Below are 18429 nucleotides of genomic sequence, written 5' to 3'. Positions count from 1 at the left end.
ACAGCATGCCTTTTTGTTCTCCACTGCTGCTTGCCTTCAAGGGTTGTGCTGCATTAGCTAAAGGAGTACACTGGCCCATCGGTGTGCAGCAGCACTGATTGCAGCTGGAAAAGAAAGAAGAGAACAGAAGTGGCATTAGTTCCTCAGCAGGCTTAGGGCACACTGCACACAAGGGAGAAGTGAGGATTTCTTACTGGCATTCATCCAGGGAGGAGCAGAATTGAACCCTGGCCACCATGGGCTGCAGCTCCAAGGGCTTTGCATGGACTGAGAGGGATGAACCTACCTGCAGACACCTCAGGCAGACAGCTCACCCTCCCTTCCGCTCTCTCCCGAGATGTTTTGACTCCTAGGATCTGCACCCACTGTAGCTAACCATGGGTCTTGATGGAGAGGACAAGGGTAGTCGCCTGATTTATCCTGAACTGTAATGAAAGCGTCTTTCATCTCATTAGCAGATCTAGGCATGGTTAAGGGAAGAGCAGCACGTTCAGTACTCCCACAGGACTCTAGGAGAGTCAACCGAGCTGTATCTTAAGGGGAAACTTGTCTCACCTACCTCTGGATATCCACCATTCACGTTTGTGTCTTTTTCTCCTAGATGGGGACAGACATTTCTTGCGATGTCTGATCACATCAGTCTTTTACCTTCAGAGGGTGTGACCCATACTGCTCCAGGGGTGCTCATGCTCCAGGAGGTACAGCTCAGGGGATGCCTAGAGACATTTGTGGTGCTGGAAATTGGGGGAGATGCCATTTGATGTGATGGCCTTGGAACTGTAGGGATACCTTCCTAGAGCTGTGTTGTTTCAAGGTGCCCCCCTAACATGGATGGCATGTGTGGGGTGGTCTTGATCTCAGTGAGAACAGTGGGATATTACCCTGGCTTCTTCAAACAAGGTCTGACCCAGGCTTTAACACAGGACCGCACCTGCACTGTAAGCTCCCAGCTCTGTCCCGTTCGCTGGACATTTTGCACTGCTTGAGTTTTTAATGCGTCGTTAACCACAAGTCAGTGCAATCCCGGATCAGACAAGACGCAGCAAGAAAGGGTGAGGAAAATACCTTTAAAACTTCCTCCAAGGCAATGTCTCCTCCTGCTGCTTTTGACCCGCCGGCTGCAGGAGGAAGAGGTGTTCACTGACCTTCAGCAGGACTCTGCTGCCTGCCCAGGCAAGCATCTCCCTTGGACACCGATGAGGAGGTGATGAGCACTCACTCTCCCAGGAAGGACGGATGCACTGCACCACACTGCAGCCCGTCAGCCCCGTGATGATCCCGTGTGCCCGTTCTCTCTGTGCTCAGCCACAATCATGGCTTTACGGAGGGTCTTAAATAGCTTGTGGGCACCCCCGGTGGATTGAGCACCCTTATCCAGGGCAGGATTCTGCTTGGCTCTTACCTGCAGGCAGCGCAGGTGCCAGGCTGGCAGCAGGGGCTGCAGATCTCCTTCTCTCTTGGTGCAGGAATATAGGGAGGAGTAGGAGCTCAGCCCCTGTCCCTCTTCCCCACTGCAAGCCTGGCACTGGGGCTTGAAGAAACAGGCTGGGGAGGTGGAGACTCGGCTCCCTCCTTCGTGCTTCCTGAGGTGAAGCATCCCACAGGAGGCCACGTTGTCAGGAATCCCAACACGTAGCCAAACAGAGGTCGGTGCTTTGCAGCCCTGGATTTTTAAGCAGCAGTTAAACATCTGCTTAAATGATGTTTAACTCATGGGAAGAGGGTCTGGAGCTCTCCTCAGAAAGAAGCACAGGACTGTGCTCAAATAGCCCAGCTCGGAAGTGCCGTCCCCCATCTCTCGCCGTCTCCCCAACCCCTCATCACACAGAGCACCAGGCACTCTGCCTATAAGGCCCGGGTCTCTCTGGGGTGGCACAGGGCCACTCCTTGTGTCTGAGGTCATTTAATACTTCGTTTTAGGACTACTTCTGAAAAACGCAATAAGAGACACAAATCACAAGGGGGGGTTCTCACAGATGTTTTTCTGGGCGACTCTACAACAGTGGAAATCCATGGATGGGCAGGCGAATCAGGCCTCTTCAGTTTCCCTCTCCTGCCATAAGGTTAGGATTCAGCGCACCTAACTCCAGAAGTCTTACATGGAAGTATCTCCACCTGGGCTAGATCCCCAGGTCCTCAGACAGGTGGGAAGGCCTCGGCAAGGGACCATGGGCACACCTCCCTTCATTCCACATCATGGTAGGATGCAGAGGACCTCGTGTCCCTGTGCTGACTGTGTAGAGCGTGTGGGTGACCAGCTCATAAACAGACCATGTGCACAGAACAAGCCTCTGGACAGATGGCCTGATCACAAATACTTCCAGTATCGGCGAGAATATCTACTCAAGCTCTCTGGGACTGGGTTTAGTTATCCAGTGCTCTGCTAGGAATAGGACATCCTGACAACTTCTCAAAGGTTGTCATAGAATCGCAGAATCATAGAAACATAGGGTTGGAAAGGACAACCTTTCAAGATCAAGATCAAGATCACCTAGTCCAACTGTCTTCCTATCACCAATACTACCCACTAAGCTACTAAATCAAATGTTGTGCCGATTTTCAAGAAGTGTCAGAAAGAAGACCCTAGCAATTACAGGCCTGTCAGTCTCACGTCAGTGCCTGGTAAAATCATGGAGAAGATGGTTCTCGAACTTATTGAGGCGCACCTGGGGGACAAAGCAGTCATTGGTCCCAGCCAGCATGGGTTTGTGAAGGGTAGGTCCTGCCTAACTAACCTGATTTCCTTTTATGATAAGATCACCCGTATGGTGGACCAAGGGAAACCAGCTGATGTGATTTTTTTGGACTTCAGCAAGGCTTTTGACACGGTTTCCCATAGGATCCTACTGGACAAAATGTCCACCATACAGCTAAATAAAAACATCATACGATGGGTGAGCAATTGGCTAACGGGCAGGGCCCAAAGGGTTATGGTAAATGGGGCTGCGTCAGGCTGGCGGGCGGTCACCAGTGGGGTCCCTCAAGGCTCCATTTTAGGGCCGCTACTTTTCAATATTTTTATAAACGATCTGGATGTAGGAATAGAAGGTATTTTGAGCAAGTTTGCTGATGACACCAAACTTCGAGGAGTTGTGGACTCGAATGAGGGTGGAAAGGCCTTGCAGAGGGATCTGGATAGGTTGGAGAGCTGGGCGATCACCAGCCGCATGAAGTTCAATAAGAACAAGTGCCGGGTCCTGCACCTGGGACGGGGAAACCCTGGCTACACGTACAGACTGGGCGATGAGACGCTGGAGAGCAGCCTGGAAGAGAGGGATCTGGGGGTCGTGGTAGACAGCAAGTTGAATACGAGCCAGCAGTGTGCCCTGGCAGCCAGGAGGGCCAACCGTGTCCTGGGGTGCATCAAGCACGGCATCGCTAGTAGGTCAAGGGAGGTGATTGTCCCGCTCTACTCTGCGCTGGTGCGGCCTCACCTCGAGTACTGTGTGCAGTTCTGGGCACCACAGTATAAAAAGGACATGAAACTGTTGGAGAGTGTCCAGAGGAGGGCTACGAAGATGGTGAAAGGCCTGGATGGGAAGACGTACGAAGAACGGCTGAGGTCACTGGGCCTGTGCAGCCTGGAGAAGAGGAGGCTGAGGGGAGACCTCATCACAGTCTACAACTTCCTCGTAAGGGGGTGTCGAGAGGCAGGAGACCTTTTCTCCATTAACACCAGTGACAGGACCCGCGGGAACGGGGTTAAGCTGAGGCAGGGGAAATTTCGGCTTGACATCAGGAGGGGGTTCTTCACAGAGAGGGTGGTTGCACACTGGAACAGGCTCCCCAGGGAAGTGGTCACTGCACCGAGCCTGTCTGAATTTGAGAAGAGATTGGACTGTGCACTTAGGCACATGGTCTGAACTTTTGGGTAGACCTGTGCGGTGTCAAGAGTTGGACTTGATGATCCTTAAGGGTCCCTTCCAACTCAGGATATTCTAGGATTCTAGGATTCTATGAGTCCCCACCTGGTCACAGAGCCTAGCCGTGGTGTCTCCACTCTGCTCTACGCTCCATACATTTAACTGTGAAGATCTTCTTCTTCTCTCCAGACTAATAATGGGGAGAAGTTTGCCCAAAACTTTGAAGAGCAAAAGTTTTGATGCCAGGAACGCTCCTGCTTCCTCATTGCCTGTCATTCCCTCTTAAGTATGAAATTTTCCAGTTGTAATGCAATGAGCTGACTGTGGTTCCATAGGTAAAGATGCATTTAGGATGCCAGGTTTTCAACATTGTCTTGAAGTGGATAAGAAGAAACACATTTTTTCCTCAGTGATATTTTTTTTTCCTCTCCTTTGCCTGGAGATGCACTGAAAGCTTCCTGTTGTCCGCTCAACACAGGCATCTTCTTCATGGTAGCTTTTTAAATACAGTGCTAACAACACAGCTCTTTGTTCCCTTCTGTACATCTACTGAAACGCAGATTAGGTGCCAGGCGTAGGTCAGACTTGGAAAAAGCTGCCACTGATTCAAAGATCGAAGCCGAAATTCCTTTAAGTGGTATATTCTTTATTGCAGCGCTGGATGCACGGGGGATCTCTCCACCTATCGTGCATACCCAAAGCGGAAAGCAGTCTTGAATTTATACAATCAATCTATCAATATTCTACAAGCACCTATACATATTCATTACCTATCCCCGCCTTCCCTCGCTTCTCATGCTAATTAGCCTTTTGGCACCTTGCGCCTGCGTAGAGCCTCCCAAGAATTGTGGGCAGGGGTCTTTGGGACGTGGGCAGGGGTCTTTGGGAGGAAGACCCCGAGTCTTCCTCACAGTGTACTTTTCACCTTTGGTCAGGAATCTGCTGAATTGGCATGTTTCTTAATTGCAAGAGCTGGTTGTTGCTAATTCTTCCATTTGTTGTATCTTTATAATGAATTCCAAGGTCCAGTTTTGAGATTTACAGTCCTTACGTTTGTTTCTCTGTCCGTCTGCCGCTTCCTTATCATGAGTTCCAGTGTCTTGTTTCGAGATACACAGTCCATGTCTGGGGATTGTCCTTGCCTCCCCAATGCCTCCCCAATACCTCCTTAATCACTACTTCACTGGGAAGCCTGTTCCAGTGTGTGACCACCCTCTTGGTGAAGAACCTCTTCCTGATGTCCAGCCAAAACTTCCCCTGCCTCAGCTTAACACCTTTCCCACGGGTCCTATCACTGGTGATTACGGAGAATAGGTCACCTGCCTCTCCACTCCGCCTCGCAAGGAAGTTGTAGACTGCGATGAGGTCCCCCCTCAGCCTCCTCTTCTCCAGGCTGCACAGGCCCAGTGCCCTCAGCCGCTCCTCATATGTCTTCCCCTCTAGGCCTTTCCACCCTCATCCGAGTCCACAACTCCTCCAAGTTTGGTTTCGTCGGCAAATTTCCTCAAAACACCTTCTAGTCCTACATCCAAATCATTTATAAAAGCATTGAAGAGGACTGGCCCTAAAATGGAGCCTTGAGGGACCCCACTAGTGACCATCCGCCAGCCAGATGTGGCCCCATTTACCACAACCCTTTGAGCCCTGCCCGTCAGCCAGCTGCTCACCCATCGATGTTTTTGTTAAGTTGTATGCTGGGCATTTTGTCCAGTAGGATCCTACGGGAAACCGTGTCAAAAGCTTTGCTGAACTCCAAAAAGATCACATCAGCTGGTTTCCCTTGATCAACTAGATGGGTGACTTTATCATAAAAGGAAATCAAATTTGTTAGGCAGCACCTACCCCTCATGAACCCATGGTGGCTGGGACCAATGACTGCATTGTCCCCCAGGTGCGCTTCAATAACTTCAAGGATCATCTTCTCCATAATTTTACCAGGCACTGACGTGAGACTGACAGGCCTGTAATTGCTAGGGTCTTCTTTCTTATTACACTTCTTGAAAATTGGCACGACATTTGCCAGCTTCCAGTGTACTGGGACCTCTCCAGATTCCCAAGATCGTTGAGAAATAATTGAGAGAGGTCCCGCAATGACGTCAGCCAGCTCTTTAAGCACCCTGGGATGAATTCAAGCCGGACCCATGGAGTTGCACGGATCCATGTGGAGCAGTAAATCCCGCACACGTTCAGGGGCGGTTGGGAGTCCCAGCTCAGGGCACCCCAGGAGAGCTGCGGAGAGCTCCAGCTGCCCGCCAGCAGCCCGCGGTCCCAAAGGGCTCGGGGCACGCCGAGGGGTTCTGTGATCCCCTTGCTCTTTTCCCCAGGTGCAGCTGGATCCCTCGGGCACCTTCCTGGCCACGAGCTGCTCCGATAAGAGCATCTCCATCATCGACTTCCACTCGGGGGAGTGCGTGGCCAAGATGTTCGGGCACTCAGGTTGGTTTCCTGGCGCTGGCGTGTCTGAAAATCTGGGAGTTTGCGTTTGATTCGAAGAATTTGGGGAAAATCTTTGGGAATCCTGCTCGCTTCGGGTGCCCGCTCACACCAACGGGGTGGCAAAACACAGAGCGTGTTGGCAGACGTAGCGAAAGGGCACGGTGGGAGATGGCAGGGGCTTGGGGGACTAATTAAGGAGGCTTAATGAGCGGAGCGGGGCTAGTTTGGCCTCGCAGCAGCCTTTGGTTCTCTGTCCCAGATATCGTCATGGGGATGCGATTCACCTACGACTGCAAGCATCTCATCACCGTCTCAGGAGACAGGTACCCGAGCGCCCAAAAAGCCCCCGTCCTCCTGCAGCTGTGCTCGGGGGGCTACGGGGGGGATTTCTGTGGTTAATCACGCCCCGTGCCTCGCAAGAACCAGCTTTAGAGAGCTGTGGGGGGGGGTGCACACGGCAGGTGAATTAATTCACCCATGCTGGGGGAGTTAATGGAATTCAGGGTGTTAAAGTAAAGCCCTCGTGCCCCAAATCTGGGGGAAACCTGCCCCCCAACGCCACCTTTCTGCCCCAGCTGCGTGTTCATTTGGCGCCTGGGCCCCGAGCTCACCAGCAGCATGAGGCAGCACCTGCTGGAGCTCAACCAGCTGCAGCCCCCGAGGGGGAAGGAGCCCGCGTTCCCCGTGCCCGTCAGGTACAGGATGGGGGAAAAACGTGCGTGGTCCACCCCTGGGGGTGCCTCCGGCCCCTCACTCCCACCTCCCACCCCCCGACACCCTCGGGACCGGCTCCACGGCCCCTCTCCAGCAGGCGGGACACGGACGTGGCCGTCCCCGGTGGTGGAGGGGGACCCTGCGATGAGGAGCCTGGCGTGGAGCAGGACAAGGCCGCGACCACGCAGACCCCGTCCAAGGAGGACCTGGAGCCGCGTGAGTCCAAAGATCCTCTCTGTCCCCCACCCTGCGTGGCTGCCCCCTCTTTTTCTCGCTGTGCAGCTCTGCAAGGCTCTGCCCCTGCCTGGGGAGGGCGAAGGGACCCGGCTGGGCGGGCGGCAAGGCAGCCCAGACGCTTCCAGAGCCTGCCTGGGAGCTGCTTTCCCCTTTCCCACCCCAATTTCTGCCGCAAACAAACCCATCTCTCCTCCCCCAGCCCCCGTGTGCATCCTGACCAACGGCAAGCTGCCCATGTGGGCCAAGAGGCTGGTAAGTCAGGCAGGGGCACGCACGGGAGGATTGAATCCGATTGAATTCAGCCACTGCAGCCGCACGAAGCCCCCCTTTGCCCCTAATTCAACCCCTGGTGTTCTAAGGGGGGAGACACCCTCGCACCCAGCACGGAGGCAAACTGTGTGTCCCCCCCCTTCCCCTCGCAGCTGGGGGAGGCGGACGGCTCCGACGGCGCAGCCCCCAGCCCCCGGGGCGGTTACCGGCCACAGGGGAGGTGGGCAGCGTGCGCCGAGCACGGCCCCATCAAGACCCTGCCCGAGGCAGAGCCGAGCTGCTTCACCCCCATCAAGAGCAGCAGCGACCTCGAAGGCGCCGCCGAGCTGGAGCCCAGGAACCTGGAGCAGCTGCTGCTGGAGGTCGGGGAGGGTCCCGAGCCCCCCGCAGGGCTCAGCCCCTCGCCTCGTCTCCCCTTCTGGCAGGCGGCCGCCTCCCCCAGCAGCCTCGTGGAGAGCTCCAAAGGCTCGGAGCTGTTCCTGGAGGATGAAACCCAGCGGGAGCTGGACTTGCCCGACACGACCGAGCCCAGCCTGGACGAGCCCTGCTCCCAGCACGGCACGCCGGAGGCCAGCAGGTTCCTTCTGCCCCAAGGGGACACGGGAAGGGGCTCCCCTCCGTGCTGGGGGGGGGATTTCTTCCTCTGGGCAGCACCAAAAACGGCTCCTGCTGGGTTGCGTTGGGTGGGAGCGGCCTCGGTGCCGCTTTCTGCCACCCGGTCCAGCCTGGGTCGTGGTTCTGCCACCCCAAAACCACCTCAAAACGTCACCAGCAGGCGCTGATTTCGTTTAACGTTTCCCTTTGGGCTGCCTCAGGACCCACAGCTGCTGGCTGCTTTTTTTTAGGGTCGGTTTTGAGCCACCCCATTGAAGCACCGACCTTCTGCTGGGCTGGACTCGGCCTCGTGTCACCGCCCCGAGCCCCATCTCGCCAGGGTTGGGGTTCCCTCGATCCTGTGGGCACCCCCCTGGTCCCTCAGCCCCTCTGCCTGCTCCTGGACGCGGGTTTTTGGTGGTTTTTGTGACCTGCTCACCTTCCCCCCCAGGTCTGGCCTGAAGGCGCTGCCGCTGCAGCCCCCGTTCCTGCAGGAGCTGCCCCAGGAGGAAGCCTCAGCCCCCCCCGTGCCCAAGCCAGGAGGTGAGGCTTGGCCGAGAGGCACGACCCTAAAAAATGCTCGGCAGCAGCTTTAGGAACTCGGGGATTTCCCCCAGGGCTGTCGGGGTGCACCCGAGCGCCGCGCTGGGGCTTTTGGAGGGCTCCTGTTAACGTCCCTCATCCCTCGGGGGGGCTTTTGCCCCGCTCCTCAGTGGCAGACGACGACTCCGGGGTCTCCGAGGACGGGGACACGGAGCTGGGGCAGGCAGAGGAGGGCCCGGCGCCGAGCAGCTCCCCCGAGCAGGAGAAATTCCTCAAGCAGCACTTCGAGACGCTGGTGGACGCCCCCTGCACCGGTAACGGGGTGGGGGGACACTGGGGGGGGTCTGCACCGGTTCCCTGGGTCCTGCTTGATGCTGACACCCCCCGGCCTCGCTGCACAGAGAGGTTCGACGGCTCCTTGAAGGATCTGAAGCCCCCCGAGCCCGGGGAGGACGAAAAATCCCTGCTCTTGAACCCGCGCCTGAGCATTTCCACCCGATTCCTCTCGCGCTGCCGCAGAGCGGGCAGGTGGGTGCTGCCCTGGGGAGCGTTTCCCCGTCCCCTTTCCCTGTCCTGACCCCTTTTGTCCCCCCCCCACAGGCTGGCGGCCGCCTGCCCCCCGAGGGTGCAGCCCCCCCAGCACAGCCCCAAGCTGGAAGCGGCCGCGGAGCTGCAGGAACCGGAGGCAAGTGGGTGGCTGGAAGGGGGCTGGGGGCAAAAACGGGAAAAAAAGGGGAAAAAAATGGAAAAAGAAGTTCCCCTGGGGGTGTTTTCCAGCTGCTGACCCCCCCCCCGTGCTTTGCTCGGCCCCGAATTTGGGGCAGGACGGGGCTGCCAAACCCCACAGCCTCGTTTCACGGGGCAGCACCCCCATTGCTGCAGCTCCAGCCCCCAAAAATGACCTCTTTTGGGGTCGGTGGAGCCGTGTAACCCCTGACAAGGGGGTGACGGGGGGGGGCCGTGTCCCGCAGGTGACGCAGGGCCTGGAGGAGGATGCGGGGCGGGCGCAAGCCTCCCTGAGCAGCACCTGCGACCCCGGCACCGACGCCGACCCCCAAATCCCCCCCCACGACCCCCAAATCCCCCCCCACGACCCCCAGACCCTCGCCCTCCTCCGCACCTACTCCGAGTCCCTGCTGGAGATGGTCCGGAAGCGGCTGCAGGGTGGCAGCCCCGGGGGGGGGCACAGCCTGACCCCCCCCCGTGGTTTCCCTTCGTTTTTTTTTTAGGAACTTTGCTCTCTTTTAAGCTCTTTCGGGGCATTGGGATGGACGTTTCTTGGGGTTTTTTAGCTCCAAAGTTTGGGGTTTGGGGGTTTTAGCCACCTGGCAGCAGGAACAGGGGCGTGAGTTGGTTTTTAGGATTCTTCACTAATAAATGTTTTTGTTCCAAAACCGGAGGTTTTGACCCTAAATGGCATCGCTGAGCCAGGGAGGCTTTGACATGGGGGGGCTCCAGGTGGGGCTGGGGGCTCTGCTGGCGCCGTTTGCCTGCCCCAAGCAGTGAGGTGAAGCTCCCTGAAGGCAATTTGGGGTACATGGGGGGCAATCTGGGGTACCTGGGGGGCGATTTGGGGTTTTGGGGGAGCAATTTGGGGCCCTGCAGGGGTTGGCGATGCAATTTGAGGCCCTTTAGGGCTCCTCTGGTACCTGGAGAGCGGCCTGGAGCCCCAAAAGGCAGCCTGGAGGCACAGGGGGCACCACATGGGGCACCCAGCGGGCGATTTGGGGCCCCCCGGGGCTATTTGGGGTCCCTCAGGGCTATTCGGGGCAGCAGGGCTGGAATTTGGGACGCCTAACGGGGAATTTGGAGCTCTGGGGATGCTGCTGGGAGCCGAACCCGGAGCCCAGGGGGGTGACAGAGCCTGGGGGGGGGGGCACGGGGACAATCGGGGACAGCAGGGGTGCCATTTGGGGTGCAGGGGGGACGAGGTGGGAGCCCTGGGGCTGCGATTTGGGGTGATTTGGGACAAGTAGGGACACCGGGGCTGCATTTTGGGGCCAAGTGCGGGGATTTGGGGCCCAGCACAGGGGATTTGGGGCCCCAGAGTTAGGTGGGAGCTGCAAGGTTCCCGCAGGGATGCGGCCTCACCACCCCCACCCCCACCCCAAAACTTCCCCCGCCCCCCTGGGTGCCCCCCAGGAGCCACCCCACAAACCCCACAGCCCCACAAACGCCCCGGTGCCCAAAATAACCATTTTTTATACCAAAAAAAATACGTTTTTAAGGGGTACAGAGGAAAAAAGGGACCCGCAGGGCGAAGGGGGGGGGTCAGTGTCGTCACTCGGTCCAGCGGTGGCCGCAGTGGGGGGCCGTGCAGACGTAGTACAGCCTCATGGCGTCCTGCGGGGGGGGCACGGGGGGGTTATGAGGGGGGGGGGACACAGCTGAGGGGACAGGGACAGCCCCCGGGGGGGGCGCTGCGGCCTCACCTCGGCTCTGGCGCTGTGCGACTGGAAGAAAACGGCCTCCTTGTGCCCGCACCTGGGGGGAGAGGGGACAGGGTGGCAGCAGGGGGGGGGACAAGGGGGAGCCAGGAGCCCCCCCCGGGAGGGAACGGGGCTACGGGGGGGGTGGGGACACGTAGGGACACGGCAGAGCCCTGGGGGCCACCCCCACGTCCCTCACACTGAGGTTGGAGCTGGTGGCTGGGGGGGTCCCGTGTCCCTGGGGGGGGTCCCGTGTCCCCGGGGGGGGTCCTGGGGGAGTCCCCGTGTCTTGGGGGGGGGCCCTGCGTCCCCGGTGGGGGTCCCATGGGGGTCCCTGTGCATTGGGAGGGGTCCCTATGTCTCTAGGGGGTGGTCCCCATGTCCCCGGGGGGGTCCCATGGGGGTCCCTGTGCCTCAGGGGGGTTGCGGGGGGGTCCCCGTGTCCCCGGGGGGATCCCCAAGTCCCCAGGGGGGTCCCCGTGCCCCCCTCACTTCTGGCAGGGGTGGTCCTCGGTGCGGGGCAGCGTGGGGTCCTGGGAGACATCGGCGATGATCTGGGTGAGCTCGCTGCGGGGGGGGGGGGGGGGGGGAAGCTGTTAATTACCCCTCTTAATTACCCCCAGGCTATCAGCAAACCCCCACCTCATTAACTGCCCCCCCCCTCATTATTTCTCATTACCCAGCGTTCGCTCCTCGCTCGCTCATTAATTGCTCCCACTAATTACCTACAAACCACCCCCCCTCCTTATTACTCCCCCCAATTAATTGCTCTCTCCCCTTACAGCCCCCCTTACTCCCCCTAATTACTCTCCAACCCCTCCCTCATTAATTACCCTCTTCTTAACTACCCCGGCTTACCTCCCCCTCCAACCTCTTTTAATCACTTTTCCCACACCCCCCAGCCCTGCTGCCACCCCCCCGGGCTGGAAAACCGCGGGGGGGGGGGTCCCAGGGGAATCCTGGGGGTCCCAGGCTCCTGGCACCATCCGGGGGGGGTCCCGGGGTCATCCCAGGGGGGGTCCCGGTGCTGCTTTGTGGTTTTTTTTTGGGGGGGGGGGGCAGCCCCGGGCTCCCAGTGCTGTCCTTGGAGGGGGGGGGTCTGGGCAGGGTGTTTTGGGGTCCCAGTTTTGTCCTGGGGAGGGGGGGGGTCCCAGGCTCCCGGTACTGTCCCGGGGGGGGGTCCTGGTGCCCGGGGGGGGTGTCCCGGTGCCCGGGGGGGGGGGTCCCACTCACTCCACTTCATGCGTGATCTTATTGACGTAGATGCAGCTGTTGTCGGCCTCCTGCTGGTAATCACAATTCCGGCACTGGGGGGGGGGGGGGGGAATAAAAGGAGGAAATTTAGGGCTGGGGGGGTGGGGGGGCACGGCCCAGGGGGAGCCCCGGGGGTGGGGGTTGGGGGGGGGATGCTCACGGCGTAGAGCAAGATGCGGTTCTCCTTGTCCTCCTTGGGGTACAGCATGTTGTTACTGGGGGGGGGGGGGCAACCGGAATTAACGGGGGGGGGGGGCACGGGAGTTAACGGGGGGGGGGGCTGGGGCCGGGCCCGGTGAAGGCCTGAAGCGAGGCCTAGGCCTAGGCCCGGCCCCAGGCGCGGGTCCGGGGCTCCGGAAGGCCCCGGTCGCGGTCCCGGTGCCCCCCCCCCAGGGTCTCGGTGCCCCCCCCAGGGTCTCGGTGCCCCCCCCGGTGCCCCCCCGCCCTCACCACTCCTGGCAGAAGCGGATCCCGACGAAGCCCGGCTCGTAGCCGCCCTCCCCCTCCATGGCGGCCCCGCGCCTGCGCGCTGCGGCTCCCGCTTACGGCGGCCGCGAGGGGCCAAAAAGTGGCGGGAAGCGGCCGGGAGGGAGGGGGGGGGGGAGCGGTTAAGCCCTTCGTGCCCGTGCGCGTTAACCGCTTCGTGTCCTGGCTCGCGCGTTCGTTGCTTTTCTGCGCCCCTGTACCTCCCCCTGGTGCCGCCGGGGCTTTTCTCTGTTCCAGCTCCCTTACAGCCCCCTGTGCTGCTCCGCTGCTCTGCTGCACGCTCTGCAGGGCTCCGTTTTTAGGCTGTGTGTTGCTCTGTGTTGCTCTGCAGCACTCTGCGTTGCTCTGTTGCAGCCCTGCACATTGCTCTGCTGCACCCCCTGCATTGCTCCGTAGTGCCCTGTGCACTGCCCTGGGACAGCCCCATGCAGAGCTCTGCAGCACCCCGTGCATTGGTTTGCTGAACTCAATGCATTGCTCTCCTGCACCCCGTGCACTGCTCTGTAGCGCCCCATGCAGTGCTCTCCTTCAGCCCTCTCACTGCTTTGCTGCACGCCATGCACTGCTCCATTACAGCCCCGTGCACTGCTCTGCTGCACCCCATGCAGTGCTGTTACATCCCACCCATTGCTCTGCTGCACCCTGTGCATTTCCCTGCTGCACCCTAAACGTTGCTCTGTTGCACCCCATGCACTGCTCAGTTGCACCCCATTCGTTACTCTCCTGCACCGTACACATTGCTCTCCTGCACCTAATGCATTGCTCTGCAGCACCCCATGCATTGTCCTCCTGCACCCCATGCACTGCTCTGTTGCAGTCAATGTAAAGCTCTCCTTCACCCCGTGCATTGTTCTCCTGCACCCAATGCATTGCTCTGCAACACCCCGTGCATCTCTGTTGCACTCAATGCCAAGCTCTCCTGCACCCTGTGCATTGCTCTGTTGCATCCCATGCACTGCTCAGTTGCACCCCATTCATTACTCTCCTGCACTGTGTACATTGCTCTCCTGCACCCCGTGCATTGCTCTGCAGCACCCTGTGCACTGCTCAGTTGCACCCCATTCATTACTTTCCTGCACTGTGTGCATTACTCTGCAGCACCCCATGCATTGCTCTGCAGTACCCCGTGCATTGCCCTGCTGCACTCCATGCACTGCTCAGTTGCACCCTGTTCATCGCTCTCCTGCACTCCGGGCATTGCTCCCTGTTGCACCCCATGCATTGCCCTGCTGCACCCCGTGCATTACTTTCCTGCACCGTGTGCATTGCTCTCCTGCACCCCATGCATTTGCCCTGCAGCACCCTGTGCATTGCCCTGCAGCACCCCATGCATTGCTCTGCAGCACCCTGTGCATTTCTCTGTTGCACCCAATGCAAAGCTCTCCTGCACCCCATGCATTGCCCTGCAGCACCCCGTGCACTGCTCTGTGCACCCCGCCCCGCCCCGCCCCGCCCCACCCTTCCCGCGCCCCGCCCAGCCCCGCCCTCCCCCTCCCTCCCTCCCCATTGGCCGCTCCCCGATCTCCCCTCTCCCATTGGCCACCCCCATCCCGGTGGGCGTGCCGCGGCTCGGGATTGGCTGAGCGGCGCGAGGGGCGGGCGGAAGCTTCCAGAAGCGGCGGCGGCGGCGGCGGCGGCGGCGGGGCCGCACCATGACGGCGGCGGGGCCGGGCCCGGGCCCGGGGCCCGGTGCTGGGCCGGGGGCGGTGTCGCTGGCGGTGAGCAGCAGCCTCAACGCCTTCCGGGCACACAAGCGCTACGGTACCGGGCTCACCATCGCAGAGTTCAAGGTACCGGCACCGGGACCGGGCCTCAGCGGGGCCCGTGACGGGACCGGGCCCGTGACGGGACCGGGGCGGTGTCGGGAGCGTTGCCCTAAACCCAGCCCCCGCCCCTCTCCCGGTTCCCGGTCCCTGGTGCCAGTTCCCGGTTTCCCGGTCCCCATCTCCCGGTTCCCGGTTTCCCGGTGCCGGTTCCCGTTCCCTCTCCGCGGTGCCGGTCTCCCCGTCCTCGATTCCCAGTCCCCGGTTCCCCGGTACCGGTTCCCAGTCCTTGGTCCCAGTCCCCAGGGGCCGTTTCTGCGGTGCCGGTTCCCAGTTCCCCGGTGCCGGTCCCTGGCTCCCGTTCCCGGTTCCGATTCTTGGTGCCCGGTTCCCGGTGCCAGTCCCCAGTGCCGGTTCCCAGTTCCCTGCTGCCTGTCCATGGTTCCCGTGCCCAGTTCCCCGGTGCCGGTCCCTGGTGCTGGTCCCCAGTCCCTGGCACCGGTTCCCATTCCCGGTTGCCGCTTCCCAGTGCTGGTCACCGGTTCCCGGTGCCGGTTCCCGGTCCCCCAGCGCCTTCGTGTCCCCGCAGTGCAAACTGGAGCTGGTGGTGGGCAGCCCCGCGTCGTGCATGGAGCTGGAGCTGTACGGCCCCGCCGAGGAGCTGCTGGGGCGCCTGGACTGCGACGAGGCCCTGCTGGGCTCCTACCCGGTGACCGACGGTTGCCGAGTGCACGTGGGTCAAACTTCCCCGCTTTCCCCCTTTTTCGCCCCAAAATCAGGCTCTGAGGCGCTGCCGCCCCTTTCCCAACCCCTTTCCCAACCCCTTTCCCCCCCCCCCCCGTTCTCACCCCTAAATGGGGGTCCCAGTAATGGTACCCGCATGGAAGATGCTCCCAGTCCCTTCCCACACCTCAGGGACCCCGCTTTTCCCCTTTCTCACCCCAAAATTGTGTTCTGAATTGTTGCCGTCCCCTTTCCCCCCCCCCAACCCCTTTTCCCCCTTTCCCACCCCAAAACCAGACTGAACCACTACTGCCCCCTTTCCCCTCCCCAACCCCTTTCCCCCCTTCTCACCCCAAAACCAGACTCTGAAGCGCTGCCGCCCCCTTTCCCTCTCCCAATCCTCTTTTCCCCCTTTCTCACCCCAAAACCAGACTCTGAACCGCTGCTGCCCCCTTTGCTCCCCAAACCCCTTTTCCCCCTTTTATCACCCCAAAACCCGACTCTGAACTCCTGCTGCCTGCTTTTCCCCCAATCCCCTTTTCCCCCTTTTCTCACCCCAAAATTGTGCTCTGAACCGCTGCTGCCCCCTTTCCCCTTTCCCCAACCCCCTTTCCCCTCCCCAACCCCTTTTCCCTTTTCTCACCCCAAAACCAAACTTCGAACCACTGCCGCCCCCTTACCCCCCCCCCAAAACCCCTTTTCCCCATTTCTCACCCCAAAACTGTGCTCTGAAGCTACCCCATTTCCTCACCCCAACCCCCCTTTCCCCCCAACCCCCTTTTCCCTCTTTCTCACCCCAAACCCAGACTCTGAACCGCTGCTGCCCCTTCCCCCCCCCCCAACCCCTTTACCCCTTTTCCCACCCCGAAGCGGGACCCCAAAACCAACGCCCCCAAAACCCCCGCAGGTGATCGACCGCAGCGGGGCGCGCATCGGGGAGTACGAGGACGTGTCGCAGGTGCAGAAATACGAGATGCCCGAGAGCGACTACGACAAGCGCCCAGGTACGGTACGGGCGGCGGCAGCACCGGGAACCCCAGGAAGGGGGGCCACGGGGACGCCCCCAGCCCCGTCCCCGCGTGCCACGTCCCCCGCTGTCCCCGCAGAGTCCCTGCGGGCCTTCCTGAAGCAGCGGCAGTGGGGCCGTTACGACGAGGCGGCAGCGCGGCGCCAGGCGGCCGAGCAGGAGCAGCGGCGGGCGCAGGAGGCGGCGCTGGCGGCCGCCCTCCCGGTGGGCTCCCGCTGCCAGGTGCAGGTGCCGGGGCAGCCCTGCCGCAGGGGCACCATCATGTACGTGGGTACGTCCCCGACACCCCCCTCGGTGTCCCCAACCTCCCCATTTTTCCCCTTTATTTTTCCCCTTTATTTTTCCCCTTTATTTTTCCCCTTTATTTTTCCCCCTTTATTTTTCCCCTTTATTTTTCCCCTTTATTTTTCCCCTTTATTTTTCCCCTTTATTTTCCCCTTTATTATTTTTCCCCTTTATTATTTTTCCCCTTTATTATTTTTCCCCTTTATTATTTTTCCCCTTTATTATTTTTCCCCTTTATTATTTTTCCCCTTTATTATTTTTCCCCTTTATTTTTCCCCTTTATTTTTCCCCTCCTTCCAGGTCTCACTGACTTCAAACCCGGCCACTGGGTGGGCGTCCGCTACGACGAGCCCCTGGGCAAGCACGACGGCAGGTGAGACCCCCACACGCCCCCCGCGCCCTCCCAGCACCCATGGGTGCTGCCGGGCCCCCCCTGACCCCCTTTTTCCCCCCCCCCCAGTGTCGGCGGCCGCCGCTACTTCGAGTGCCCCCCCAAGTACGGCGCCTTCGTCAAGCCGCAGAGCGTCACCGCCGGAGACTTCCCCGAGGAGGACTACGGGCTGGACGAGCTGTGAGGGGGGCGGCGCGGGGACTTCTCGCCCCCCTTTTTTCACCGTTTTCACCGTTTTTGTCCTTTTTTTTCTTTTCTTTTTTTTTTTTAATAATTATTATTGGTATTGAGGATGGCTCCGCCTCCCGCCCCTCCAGCGCTGTTTCCACCCCCCCCTCAAAGTGCCCCAAAAGCCCCCCCTAGCAGCGGGGAGGTGGGGGGGTGCCTCCCCCAGCCCCAAATCCCCCTGAATTTCACCCATTTCCCCTGCCTGGCCCCATCGTGGGGGCGGGGCTTCCTAGCGACCACGCCCCCCACTCCAACACCCAATCACTGCACGGGGGGCGGAGCCGGAAGTGACGGCGGCGCCGGAAGCGGGGCGCAGCGGTGAGTGGCAGCGCGGCCGCACCGGGGGCGCCTCCCTCCCCCCCCCCCCTCACCGCCTCCCCCCGGTTCCTTCCCCGCAGCCCCGGCCCCGATCGCTCCCCGGATGGCGGCGGCGGGCGGGGGCCTGAGGCGGGAGGCGCTGAGCCTCTACCGGCAGCTGCTGCGAGCCGCCGCCGGCAAACCGGGCTTCGCGGCGCGGATCCGCCAGGAGTTCCGGCGGGGAGCGGCGCTGCCCCCCCGGGACCGGCTCCGCGCCGAGTTCCTGCTCCGCCGGGGCCGCCGCCAACTGCAGCAGCTCCGGGCCCCCAGCACCGCCCGCATGGGCGTCTTCGGGGCCCCCCCGGTGGCTGTGCCGCGACCGGGGCGGGTCCCGGTGCAGCTCCCGGTGCAGGCGTTGGGCCCGGTGCTGGGCCCGCTCCCGGTCCCTCTCCCGGTACAAGCGTTGGGCCAGGACCCGCTCCCGGTTCGGCACCCGGTACCCGCGTTGGACCCGCTCCCGCTCCCGGTTGGGCTCCCGGCCCCTCCCGCCGCCAATAAAGCCCCTCGGGGCCCGTTCCCCGCGCCCGGTGCCGTTTATTGAACGTTTCATGGGGGGGGGGGGGGGGGGGGGGGGGGGCAGGGGCGGCTCCGGGACACCGGGCGGGGCCTCCCGGCGTGCCCCGCGCGCAGCCACCGGGCGGGGCCGGTTCCCGGGGGCGGGGCGGCGCTGACGGACGCGCGGCTCCGCCAACGGGCAGCGGGGGCCCCGCGGGACCGGCGGCGGCGGGGACGGGGACGGAGGCGGCGGCCATGGGCTGGTGGTGGAGAGGCGCGGGGCGGGCGGCGGCGGCGGCGCTGAGGAGGCTGCGGGGGGCGGCGCGGGGGCGCA

At 61.1% G+C, this 18429-nt stretch overlaps 3 protein-coding genes across 4 annotated transcripts; 2 read left to right on the top strand and 1 right to left on the bottom strand.

The window, feature by feature from the left end:
- Window positions 1-10841: 10841 nt before the first annotated feature.
- On the bottom strand, window positions 10842-12875 carry POLR2I (RNA polymerase II subunit I). 2 transcript variants are annotated; one of them, XM_082784953.1, is made up of 6 exons: window positions 12791-12875; window positions 12501-12555; window positions 12320-12393; window positions 11579-11653; window positions 11090-11141; window positions 10842-11000 (listed from the first exon to the last, which is right to left on the bottom strand). In XM_082784953.1, exons 1-6 carry the CDS (start codon window positions 12847-12849, stop codon window positions 10938-10940), a joined length of 378 nt encoding a protein of 125 aa, XP_082641079.1. In that variant the 5' UTR covers window positions 12850-12875; the 3' UTR covers window positions 10842-10937. The 2 variants fall into 2 exon arrangements, with proteins under 2 accessions (XP_082641079.1, XP_082641080.1); XM_082784954.1 differs by lacking the exon at window positions 11579-11653.
- A 1578-nt stretch (window positions 12876-14453) lies between these two features.
- TBCB (tubulin folding cofactor B) lies at window positions 14454-17222 on the top strand. Its single transcript, XM_082784955.1, has 6 exons — window positions 14454-14616; window positions 15179-15322; window positions 16220-16316; window positions 16419-16610; window positions 16925-16997; window positions 17085-17222. The coding sequence occupies exons 1-6, from the start codon at window positions 14479-14481 to the stop codon at window positions 17197-17199; spliced, it is 759 nt and encodes a 252-aa protein (XP_082641081.1). The 5' UTR covers window positions 14454-14478; the 3' UTR covers window positions 17200-17222.
- Window positions 17223-17425: 203 nt separating this feature from the next.
- SDHAF1 (succinate dehydrogenase complex assembly factor 1) lies at window positions 17426-18141 on the top strand (the record flags this gene model as incomplete). Its single annotated transcript, XM_082784946.1, has 2 exons — window positions 17426-17561; window positions 17642-18141. The coding sequence occupies exon 2, from the start codon at window positions 17665-17667 to the stop codon at window positions 18139-18141; it is 477 nt and encodes a 158-aa protein (XP_082641072.1). The 5' UTR covers window positions 17426-17561; window positions 17642-17664.
- Window positions 18142-18429: the final 288 nt, after the last annotated feature.

Source organism: Aythya marila (assembly GCF_965140915.1).
Source record: "Aythya marila genome assembly, contig: HAP1_HAP1_SCAFFOLD_61, whole genome shotgun sequence".
In the NCBI taxonomy this organism is placed as follows: domain Eukaryota; kingdom Metazoa; phylum Chordata; class Aves; order Anseriformes; family Anatidae; genus Aythya; species Aythya marila.
Note: the sequence above shows the minus strand (reverse complement) of the source record. Positions and strands in the feature narration are given on the sequence as shown.